Here is a 12568-nt window from a genome sequence, read left to right as displayed (position 1 = left end):
TACTCACAGGTACTCTGCCTTTCCTTCTCCCTCTTGTTGCTGTGTTTCTTCCAGTAGTGTGAGGGTTGTTTTCCATTTCCTTTCCTTTCCTTTCCTTTCCATGTTTACTGTGACCAAATACTGGAAATGCTGTTACCAAAACTATGCATTAGTCAGGACACAAAGTTGATGCCATAATAAAATTCTGTTAGTCTTTAAGGTGCCACTGTTTTTTTTACCTGTAATTTGAGTTTGCTTTTGAAGTACAAACAATGACTTATGTGATGTTGTAGAACCATAATGAACATGGAGTGGTAATGTGATGTCAGATGTTGTTGTTCCATAAGATAGAAAGGAACACTCTATCTCAGGGTAGCCAACATGGTGCCCTCCGCATGTTGCTGGACTAGAGTTCCCATAATCTCTTACCACTGACAATACTGACAAGGATGGATGGGAGTTGGAGTCCAACAACATCACTTGAGCACCACATTCGCTACCCTAGACTAAGTGTAGAACATATAGTTGCTTACAGGCTATCTGGATGGTATGCTATCTTTAGTAAAGCTTCGGTTCTTAAACCCATTTTAGGAAGAGGACACAATGTTTCTTACCCTTTATAGAGGCCCATATGTATGAAAATAAATGAAACACCTTCTCTTTCTCCACTATCCAAAAATAGGTTCATGCTCTTGAGCTTGCCTCAAAGGCATGCTCTTGTGTTAATGATCATTTTTGTGTGTGGCATAAATGGAATTACTCCTAACAACATATGTGAGGTCAGATTCAGATAAGCTTAGAACATTTTTGTATCCAGTAGCAAAGGGCTTCCAAATTATTGCTTAATGGACGTAGCTTGGGAGACAAAAAGTTGTATCCAACTAAGTTTTATTCAGGATAGACCCAATAAAATAAATGGACCTAAGCTAAGTCATGTTCATTAATTTCAATGTCTATTCTGAGTATAGCTAACACTGGATACAATCCAAAGTCTTGACACATATGTAGACCGAAGCCAGTACTAGCCAAGGGGAAGGAACATCAACATGTATCTCATATGGTACATCAGCAGGGCTCTGAAGATAGGAATAATTTATTACATATGAAAAGAGCATATTTTAGCTTTGGATCCTTCCACCTATAGCTCATGATAGAACAGTCATGGTAGCCAACAAGTGTTTTCCCTGGGTAAGGATTATGAATGAAACTAGGATTTCATTGAAATCAGTGACCAACCTCCCATTTTCAACCGAAGCCCAAGGTTTCATTTAGCCTTTGGTTTTGTTCTTTATATGGTTGTCATTATGAAGACAGATCAAATAGGGCAGCATGGTGTTAAAAAAGTACAGAAATTACAGAGCAATGTCTTTTAAAAGCTAGTTAGCATTTAGTCTCAGTCAATGGGAATATCTATCAATAAAACAAGAGACATAAACAAAGGAGGTTCATAAAATAAAATGGAGGTCATTGAAAAGGATTAAGCAGAATGCCACATAATTAACTTAAATCATATGCAGAAATATAATTACCTGGACAGCCATGAAGAACAAATGCATATTTTGAGACCTAATGACCAGACATTGTTGTTGTTGTTGTTTTTAAAGAAATGACATTTAACTGCATTATTAATTATTAAGAGAAATATCTGGAGATACTGTATTTAAAAACAAAGGCAAGTATTAAAAAGGGCCTAAGAATTGGAAAAAAATAAAGATGACTTTTGCTGTGCTTGGTATTTGGTCCAAAAGACACATATTAAATACATGATGGTGACATTTCCTTACAAAAGTAAAACCTGAGGGTGACAGGATAAGGCCCAGTTTTCTCTTTGAAAGCTGTTGCAGCCAAATAGAAAAAAGAATGGAAAAGGAAAAGGAAAAAGGAAAAAAGGATAGGAAATTAAAGGAAAATATCCTTTAAGAAAGCATATGAGAAATTTTGAATTCTGTTCAGCTATATTAGAAATTATTCTGTTGAAGCTAACATGAATTTTAAGTGGTCTGCACTGAGTAAAATCAGTGTAAGTGGGTAAGGTTTTATGTTGAAGAACTCTCCCCCCCAAATTAGAATATTGTTTTTATTAGAAAATTAAAATTATTAAGCTTATTAGGTCCAATATTGTGTTGTGATTTGAAAATATTTTTAATGCATTGAACAGCTTCTTTAAATTTACAGAAATAATTATTCTACTGAAATTATTGGAATTTGGGTAAAAGGTACACAATTTGGAAAGTTCCGTTCACATGCTGTTTTATCTTATTGCAGGAGAGCTTTTATCCTATTGATTAACATAGAATGCATGTGATGGAAGAGCATGAAGAAGAAGAAATCCACAGAAGTTTCAAATGATTTTGTTAATTTGTTAATTAATTACAATAATTAGATATGAAAAACCCGATAGAGCAAAACTGCCCACAGCAAAGTCTGTATAAAACACCACTTTTGCAAAATTGAAGCAGAGGCTGGGCACAATGAAAAGATTGTCTACTCTGAGTTTTCCAACTTTGCTCATAAAGCAGCAATCTATGTCTGTTGATTCAAGAAAGAGTAATCATGTTGGTATTCTGAAATTACCGTATTTTTCGCTCTATAACATGCACCCGACCATAACACGCACGTAGTTTTTAGAGGAGGAAAATCTGTAGGCATACCACCCGTAGGCATTCCCTCCATAACACGCACAGACATTTCCCCTTACTTTTTAGGAGGAAAAAAGTGAGTGTTATGGTGCAAAAAATACGGTAATAAGTTATCTAAAATTGGGGCGCCTAGTGGTAAAGAAGTGGTGGGCAAAAGCCACAGCACTCCTAAAGAGATTTTAGAAGCAAACTTGCAACCACAAAAACTTCATTTAAAAAAACAAGATATTAACAATAGTGCATACAGCAATTGTAACTGCAATACGAACTTTTGAACTTTTAAATATAAAATAATCATTTTTTCATGGCCATTTGGCACATTTTATTGCCATAGAAATAATTTTATTATGTAACGTAATGGTGTCCTTGTCTTTGTTTTGATTTTGGCAGTTCTATCAAGTTTTCAATTTCTGGTCATTAAATCTTGCACAGTCTAAATAGAATTTTACACAAAACTTGCAAATTTATCCGTGAAATCTATGCAAATAAAAATAATTTGAGCTATGATTTACTTCACAGATAGATGAGAAAACACTGTCATTTACTTAAACAAACAGCTTATACTTTATGAGCTTTTAAACAGAAAGCAAGATAGGTGAGATGCTTTAAGAAGAAGTTGCAATTTTGCAACATAAGTCTGTACAAATCCTCCAGGCAGCAAACTGTGAAGGAAGTACCTGTGTCCCGGGAAACATATTTTCCACATATCCTTGATAACTGTAGATCTCCCCGCAAACCCAAACTATTTACGAATGTATGCATTTTGCAGGCTCAAAGCACCTTGTTTCACACCATTATGAAAACATGCATCGGCATTTCATCCTTTCATGTGCAAATTCCCAAAATTCATTATAACCAAGAGCAAAAAAAGTTAAAATATTTTTTTTAAAAAAATTTATCTACAATCATTAGTGAAAGGACCAAAAATGTCAGACATTGCAGAATATGGGCTCCTAAAAGAGCTCTTTATTTTACTCACTGTTCTTGCATCATTTTTTTAACTGATTTTTTTCTCCTTTTTTGTTACAAAAAAAAGCAGATTTTCCACTTTTAAATTAAACAGTACTTAAACTAATCAACTCTTCATGCCATGCAAAAATAACATATATATTTTTTTACTTCTGAGGCTTCCCATGTTTTAGTTCATAGGCATTACTAATTGTGGTTTTAAGAAATCAGTTTTTGTCATTATTGCTCTCCTGACTAGTCACATGCTGGTTTCCCGTGTGGGACAGTAGCCAGTTTCTCCAGGATTTGCATGGATTTCTGGGGGAAACAAGTGGTTTTCCATTTTGTGACCTTCTTGGCTATTGTCCCCTTTTACATCCCCCCCAACACAGTAAATGTCTTGTGTACAGTTTTGCCCCAAAATTTTGGGGGAAGAAGAGCTGACTCGAGGCTCTTCTGTTAAATGGTTCCCATCTTTGTGTTTTTCCCCGTAGCAGTTTGTCTTGATATCCTGCTCTTTGTCCTGTCTTGTTATTCCAGGAATCTCCATGAAGTCATCTTCTTCTCCAGTGTCCATTTCGGTGAAGCTTCTCCTCTCTTTGGAAGGGAAAGTAAAAAGCTTTTGTTTTGGAAACAGAGAAGGGGATGATTTCTTAGGAATGCTCTGGCAAACCATGGAGGCATCAGCACCCAGCAAGGGCCTGTCGCCATGTGGTGAATTCTCTTCTAAGAGAATGGTGCTGATATGCTGAGGAGGGGTGGATTGCATGAAATCTGCCGCCGTTGTTACTGGAAGTGGCCTTGCAGTGCTTGGTGGCGTTTGTGGAGCGCCACCTCTGTTTTCCTTAAAATTAACCTTAAGGGACCTTGCTTTTAATGGATTGCTTCCTTTGAGAGAACTTTTGGGACTTAACATGGAGCTGTCAAAGTGCAAAGGGCCATGAAGAAGAGACTGGGAGCCAGCGTTATCCATGTCCATGGCTGTATCAACTGGGGAGTACTCAAAGGTGACGTCTCTGGGGGCAAACATTTTATCCTTGGTGTGTGATAAAAACTGAGAACTCTTTGCTCTTTGGTCTTCCAAATGGACAGAGTCAGGTGGGAACCTTAGCTGCAGGTGAGAACCAGAGTATGGGGGCAAGGGAGACCGATCTGTCTCAGTGAAATCGGTTGCACAGCTGGCAAAGCTATCAATGCTGGAAATGCTTCTCATGTCCGTCACTATGTCTCTTTTCCCTGACATGGATGGTTCTCCTTGCCCAACAACCTCTTCCATTTCAATTTCCTCCTCATATAAGGGAGGTTTCGCTGACGGGCCTTGGTAGTTGGCATTGAGATTAGGCTGAGACTGAGTTTTAGTAATTTCATTGTATAACATTTCGAGTTTCTGAGCACTCAAGTGTTGGGGGCTGGAGGCTGTAACAATATTGTTGAGCTTTTCGTTGGTATCTTGCTGGCTCACTTCCTGATATTTATTCTCCAAGGACTTGTTAGAACTTGTTTCAGACATTGTCCTTCTGGCCCATTTCCACCGGCTTGGAGATAAGTGGTTATCGTCAGGGGTTTCCTTGGAGTTGGCTGCTTCCTCAGTCTTACCGGAATCCACGGCTACATCAATCAGTTCCATGCTGCGGGCAAAGGCATCTTTTAGATTCATTGAGACAATGCTTCCATTTCTTTTTGCTCGCTCAAGTGCCTCCCTTCGTTTAATGGCTTTCTCCTGCCGTTTTTGCTCCTTATAAAACTCAGAGAAATTGTTTACTATGATGGGAATAGGTAGAGCAATTACCAGCACTCCAGCAATGCAACACAATCCTCCAACAATTTTACCTAGTAAAGTCTTAGGATATATATCACCATAGCCTACTGTAGTCATAGTGATGGTGGCCCACCAAAATGATGCAGGGATACTAGTAAACTTTGTAGCATCTTCGTCTTTCTCAGCAAAAAATACAAGACTGGAAAATATCATGATACCCATTGCTAAAAATAATATCAATAAACCCAATTCATTGTAACTCCTCCTGAGTGTGAATCCTAAAGACTGAAGGCCTGTCGAGTGTCTGGCAAGTTTAAGGATCCTGAGTATCCTCATAATACGGAATATCTGAACAACACGGCGGACATTTTGGAACTGCAGCACACTTTTGTTGGATTCTGTGAGGAAAATGGTGACATAGTAGGGTAAAATGGCCAGCAGGTCAATCACATTTAATGGACCTTTGAAGAACTTCCACTTGTTTGGAGATGACAGGAAACGCAAAAGGTACTCCATAGTGAACCAAGCTATACACACAGCTTCTACATGTGCTAGCTGGGGGTTGTCATTTAGTTGTCCAAATTCATCAATTACTTGAAGCTCAGGTAGAGTGTTGAGTGACAAAGCAATGGTGGACAGCACAATGAACAAAATAGATACAATGGCCAAAATCTGTAAAACAAAAATAAGCAAAAAAAATGTGGTTAGCAAATCATAATGGATATTTGAAGTTCATCCTCAGAAATCGTGCACTAATAGGTTTGCAGGTCATCATATTCATCTCACTGCAATTAGACAAGATCTGCTATACCCAGTCAGCCTGATTAGTTCATGCAAGATCCGGGATGAGGAATCTCTGGGACTTCCGCTGGACTACAGTTCCCATAATCCCTGACTACTGGCCATGATGGCTAGTGCTGATGGGAGCTGGAGAACAACAACTGAGGTTGGATCAAAACTTCACCCTCTGCAAACAGAAGAGCTCCTTCTGCCCACACTGGACTTTTGATCTAGTGGAGAGATCTCACTGGTGGAAGTGGGTGACCAAGGCAACTCACACCAATTTCCCTTTTCCCATGCAGCTCCCAGTGTCACCTTTCACACTGTTCTGAAGGGTCCTCCAACCTGTCACATAATATTTTCATAGGACCTTGTGGTCTAGGAGGGGAAATCAGCAAAAGAATCCAACTTCTGTCTGCTCAGAGGATGCTCCCACCAGTGGGAGTGAAGCTTGGGTTCAAGTCATACTGACTTTGGCAAAAATCCACGAACATATCTATAAATCAGAGCATATTCTTAAGATGAGCAATCATTAACATTTGTCAAATTAGAGAAATATATGTGATGGCATAGTTTTGGTAGATATTTTGTGGGTGTGTACACACACACACACACACACACGTGCACACACATATACACAATTATCTCTCATTCAAGGAGTGTACATGATTTCCCCCTTCTTCATTTTATCATCACAATAACCCTGTGAGGTAGGTTAAGCTGAGAGGCAGTGACCAGCCCAATGGTGCCCAATGAGTGGGGATTTGAATCCTGGTCTCTCAGGCTGTAGTTCAACACTTTAACCACCATCCAGCTCCACTGGGGCATTGCAGCTGACCTGGTGAGACAGAACACTTGGATATAGTGCCCCAGGAATGGACATTACAGTGAGGCCAATAGCCTAACCGCAATGTTCCATTCCACAAAGTTTTAACATTTCAGATGCTAGCTATTGTGTACAATAGACAGTAAGACAGATGTTCCGAGAAATGTTCTCTCAGCTGACATATTCCACAGTCTTTAAATCATTTTCAGTTACAGCATAAGAAGTATAGAGGTGGGGGAAGAGAAAGAAGCTCAACATCCTTTAGCATTTCACTTTTTATCACTTAGTTCAATTATTTGAAAGCTGAAAGAAAATGGACAACCTTAAGGTTACGTGAGAAAATGTTACGCTCAATGAATTTACCAAAGTGCAGCATTTGGAAATGCAATTTCTCCCCTTCAGAGAAAACAGTAATTTTCTGTTTTCCCTGAAAAGTACTAAAGCAAACTGTGTTCTGCCTTGAATTTCAGTTTGGACTCATGAAGTACCAAAAAATACATATCCTTTTATACATATTTTTGGAAAATTGGTCATTTTAAGCTATCTTGCTTCCAACGACACATAGGTGCAAGCAAATACCCACGTACCTACCTACACTGGCTGCGGTCTCAGGCATACTCATCTGGGAGTATGTCCAATAGAGCTCAGTGGAGCTTATCTCTGAGTAGACAGGATTGTGCTATAGGTTAGTTGAACTGAATACCCATCGCAATAAACGGGTCTTAAGTCATGACTAATTTGTCTCATTGATTTCAATGGGACCTTAGTTCAACTTGTGGGAAATTGCAGTCAAACAGGCTTGCAGGCTTTCCATGCGCATCTGGTTGGCCACTGTAAGAAAAGGATGCTGGACTAGACTGGTTTTTGCTCTGATCCAGCAGGGATCCAATTTAATAAGCATTCATGTAGCAAGAGCCAGAAGTGTTCCCTCCTTGTGAAAAAAAAGTTGGAAAAGCCCCACAGCTATCAGGGTTGGGGGAGCTCTGAGTACAGTATTGTTGATGTCTCACACAACAGCTTCACTGTATTAATGTTACAATGCAAGGCAGCTCTCTTTCAAAATATGATTCTTCTTATTTTCTACTGTTTTAGTGGCTTGCAATCTATCTTTCCCATTTAAAGAAGGCAACAAAATACAGTATGTTTCCAGTATTTCCCTTGGATTATTTAATGGCAGGAGAAATATTGGTTAATTTTACTTTTTTTGTTTTACTAGAAGATTCTGCATGCAGATGAGACATCTCTTCTGTTGTGAGTTACGTTTCATTCCCAGCAAAGTATGGACAGTGTTAGGAATATTTCCAGATACAACTCTGTCTTTGTGAAGTAATTTGTGAATGAATAAAACCCCTTTCTTTCTCCGTAGTGTTAAATATTTAGTACATCTCAGTAATCTCTGTTGGTACATCTCCAATTTTTAACTGGCATTAAAAGCTGGCTTTGTTCCTGTGCACCTAATTTGCTTCTTCATCACATCCATCACTATAACAGAACAATTTGAACATCGTTATATAGAACGGGAACAGGAAGAATGGAAATATAAAAGATGTAGTACAACAGGAAGTCCTCCATCTCTTTCACCTATGCAAGAATTTGCAAGATATAATCAAATTTAAGTCACTATGATTAAAACACAGTCAACGTAATGAGCTGGGAAAATGAAGTTCAAACTCAAATATAGCAAGTATGGTACAAATCAAGCTACTGTTCCCCTGCCCCCAAAAGAACAGAATTCTTCCTGATCAACTAACCTATATGTTTTGTTTTTTCATTGTTTATATCCTGCCTTTCCTCAGAGGAGCTCAAGGTGGAATACATGACTCTCCTCTTCTCCATATTTTGCTCACAACAACCCTATGAGGTGGGTTAGGCTGGTCAAGGCCATTTGGTGAGTTTCATTGCTGAGTAAGGATGTGATCCCTGGTCTCTCAGGTCCTAGTTCAACACCCTAACCATCACATCACACATCACTGCTCCTTTACAGAACAACAAAAATGGGTTTCTGTCTCATATCAAAAGCTGTACTCTCCTAGTATAAACACAGCTGCGTACACAAAAAGGGATCATCCCATGTCACAATAGTGTTCTCTTCCTTGGTACGTGCACATGGGGGTATACCGACTGATGTACACCAACAATTATCTAAAATAGTATATCTTGGCCGGTGAAAATGTACCACTCATTGACTGTCACATCAAAGAAAGCTCAACAACTTTGGTGGATCCCCCAAATCCTGGCTATGTCCATGACTACAACTCCCATCATCCTCAACCATTGACCAGTGATCATGGGTGATGAGAGGTGTAGTCCACAACATGTGAAGGATGCCATGTTGTCTACCACCTTGCTGAAGGTATGAAGGTTTGGTGCTGACCACTACCTGGATAGGAGACCACCTAGGAACGCATGTATGCTGCCTTGGGTTCTGTGACAGAAGAAATGTGGGCTATAAAAGTTAGAAAATAAAAATAGAATGCAGATATATCCACTGACTTTTTAAAAAAGTTTTGATACTGCTTTTGGTTAGTTTCATAAACCTAATGGCATATTTGTAAGTAAGCAATACACTATATATTGTAGTTTTCCCTTGCTATTTTGTCAACTTGTGGCAGCAGGATTATGAACACTGGAAGTATGCATCATCAATATTACGGTGAAATATTAAGTCAGATGAGGTAATTTTTATTTTGTTGAAGAATGGGAGGCTGTCTAGACATAAAATCAATGGCATTATGATAAATGAACAGGAGGTACTTAATGTGCAAGATAAGTCGCATCATTTGAACAACTTGGGAACCATGCTAAAGCCTATTAAGTTCAATGTGTGCTTCTCCAGTAGCTTCATTAGAACTTGATGCCAAATGCCATAGCAGCAATTGAAAATTAGATGCTAAATACCACACTGGCAACAGGAAATTAGTAAAATGCAAGCTTAGAAACATCACATAAATAATTTAAAAAGAGCACTGGGCAGAATATATGAAATAAATTATTATGAGCAATTACAAGCAGTCACCCCCTCCATTTTTAATATAATAGTTGCTGTTTTTTTTAAATAAAAAATAAAAAATCTGTAGTGTTATAAGCTTTGTGACAGGCAACCATTGCCAGCTATAGATTGGTGATAAAATAATGTGCATTCTTAACTTTTGGTTGATAGGTTGTTGCCTAAAGAAAAAGTTGTCTCAAACCATTCGGTTGTAGTGAATGTTAATCCTAGGCCCACTGTAATTAAAGTGCATGACTAAATTAGGCCCCTCAGTTCAATGGGTCTACTCTAAGTAGGACCAACACTGGAGACAACCTAATGGTCCCAATCCACTGGAAGTTTGTTGTGCATAACTGATTTCCAAGGGAGTGAAGTATGATTGCAGAGCTCTGAGGAAAACTTTGTGCAGTAGTATGATTTTGATTATGTGTGACGAGGTCTTGGGCTTTGAATTTTCTCTTTATTCTTATTTTATATTTAGTTCAAGGTTTCATAAATCAACATTCATTTTTGTCATCTCTGTCTATTGTTAGCCCCGACAGATGCATAATAATGTAATAGGCACACTACGCTTGAACCTGTCCTAAATGAATATGTGTCATTATCTGTCAGACAGGTCTCCTTGTTCAACTACATTTTAAAAGTATGATAGCTACAAAACTCCACCATTATTTTCCTGATCTACACTTGGCTGATGCTTCTGCCTGGCTGACAATAGAATCACAGATTGGAAGGGAGTTGGAAGGGACCACGAGGGTCATCTAGTCCAACTCCCTGCAGTGCAGGAATCTTTCACCCAACATGGGGCTCAAACTCACAACCTTGAGATTAAGAGTCCCCTGCTCTACCAACTAAGCTATCCCTCAGGGCTCAATACTTAAAGTTAATTTCAAGCTCCCAGTCCATATTAAAATACTGTAATTCTAAGCACACTTAGCAAGAGTATGCTCCAATAAACACAATATAAATTACTTCTGAGTACATATGCATAGTTTTGTACAGAAAGGCAGGATGCCTCTATGGCACTGCCCCACTCTACCAGTCATTCCTGGTTAGTATATTTGAAAAGATATACAGCAATTGGCAAGTAGTTTCTGACTAGGACGGTACCTTTTAAGGCCAGTGGCTATGGAACATGCAGATGTAGTTAGGAAGATGCTTTAGGGTGGTTATCCTTTCCTATTAAGGGGAACATTAGGCTAAAACTGAATAGCCTTTATATGGAGGAGTAGTCAAAGATACTATTCCACATCTGCAGTCTGAAATGGTACTACTCAATGTAACGTACCCCGTGATCCTTTTGACTGTGCAGTTTAGTTCTAATACCTTGCCTTTTGTTGAGATCATATCTATTTTATGTTTAGTATTCATATGAAACACTATATTCAACACATTATCCTAATGTCACTGGACCATAAACCTCATATTTTAGCCTATCAGTTCAGCTGTCACAAGCTATTTTCTGACCTAAAGCATTTTGCAAATATTTCTAAAGTCATTTTAGTCAATGACTAAATGAAACAATGCATGCTATCTGAACTTAGACACTTTGTGAAATGTTTATGCATTGCTATATCTATATCCTTCTACATGTTTATGGTTACACACACTGCATTTTTCATGGCCTGGTGATGCTCACCTTGAAGAAAAAAGAGATTTCATTGTTTCAGAAGAGCAAGTATGAGGATTTGTACATTGCATCTAAATGTACTGGTGTTACACTGAGCTTGTCACTAACAGGAGTGTCATTACCATAGTAAAGGTGATCTCACAAGTAAATCCTGTGGTGGCTTCCAAGAAAGTTTCCCTATTTTTACCAGTAGATGTCTCTATTATACCATCCTGTCCTCTCATCCTGGAGACCACTATGGCCTCTTTTTAGCACTGTAATTGCAATCATGAATATATAGATATCTAACATATATTCAGCAACAGCAGTATTCCTTGTTGAATAAAACTAACTGTAGCATATTCTCCTGTGCCACAGGCCTCCTAGCTGCAACCAGAGAGAGTACGTGCAAGCTGAAGATCCTCACTTTATTTCTTGGCTCCTTTGACATTTTGGAGGTGTCCATGGAGATAATAAATTCTCCTAATACTTCTTCTTCCTTTTCAGCATCTGCCTTTTCCGGACTACTTTATGGTAGTCTCCTCCAGTGCCATCTTTCCCTCTCCAGTCATTTCAGCACAATTCATTTGAGAGCCATTGCTTACTTTTAAACACACACACAGGAAACCATTCTGTGTGCAAACACGAAAATGCAGTGCCTATTTGCACTTCACAATTACATGCTTGACAATGTGTGCATGCAATAAGGAGGCAATGATTCCATGCTGTGGCAGAGATGCATTTTCTACAGAGTAATGTCTGCAGTGGCTCTAAAGGAGTGTGTGTGTGTGTGTGTGTGGTTAGGTCCACCCAAAGGTATTCCATTACACCAGAAGCAGTTTAGACATGCTGGCCACATGACCCGGAAAGCTGTCTATGGACAAACACTGGCTCCCTCTGTCTGAAAAGCGAGATGAGCACTGCATGCCATAGTCACTTTTGACTGGACTTAACTGCCCAAAGGTCTTTTACCTTTATCTACCATACAGTACCTAAAACATTGCTGGCACTTAGAGTGTGAAACAGTAGCAGTAGTGGC

At 38.8% G+C, this 12568-nt stretch overlaps 1 protein-coding gene across 2 annotated transcripts in view; it reads right to left on the bottom strand.

The window, feature by feature from the left end:
* Positions 1 to 2727: 2727 nt before the first annotated feature.
* Positions 2728 to 12568, bottom strand: part of KCNB2 (potassium voltage-gated channel subfamily B member 2) — a 238497-nt gene continuing 228656 nt past the window's right edge. For both annotated transcript variants that reach the window (XM_082233779.1, XM_082233778.1), the window contains one exon: positions 2728 to 5997. In XM_082233779.1, the coding sequence (XP_082089905.1) occupies positions 3826 to 5997 (2172 nt within the window). In that variant the 3' untranslated portion in view covers positions 2728 to 3825. The remainder of the gene's footprint in view (positions 5998 to 12568) is intronic.

Source organism: Podarcis vaucheri (genome assembly GCF_965113315.1).
Source record: "Podarcis vaucheri genome assembly, chromosome: 8".
Lineage (NCBI taxonomy): Eukaryota > Metazoa > Chordata > Lepidosauria > Squamata > Lacertidae > Podarcis > Podarcis vaucheri.
The sequence above is the reverse complement of the archived record's forward strand: the minus strand, read 5'-3'. Positions and strand labels throughout refer to the sequence as shown.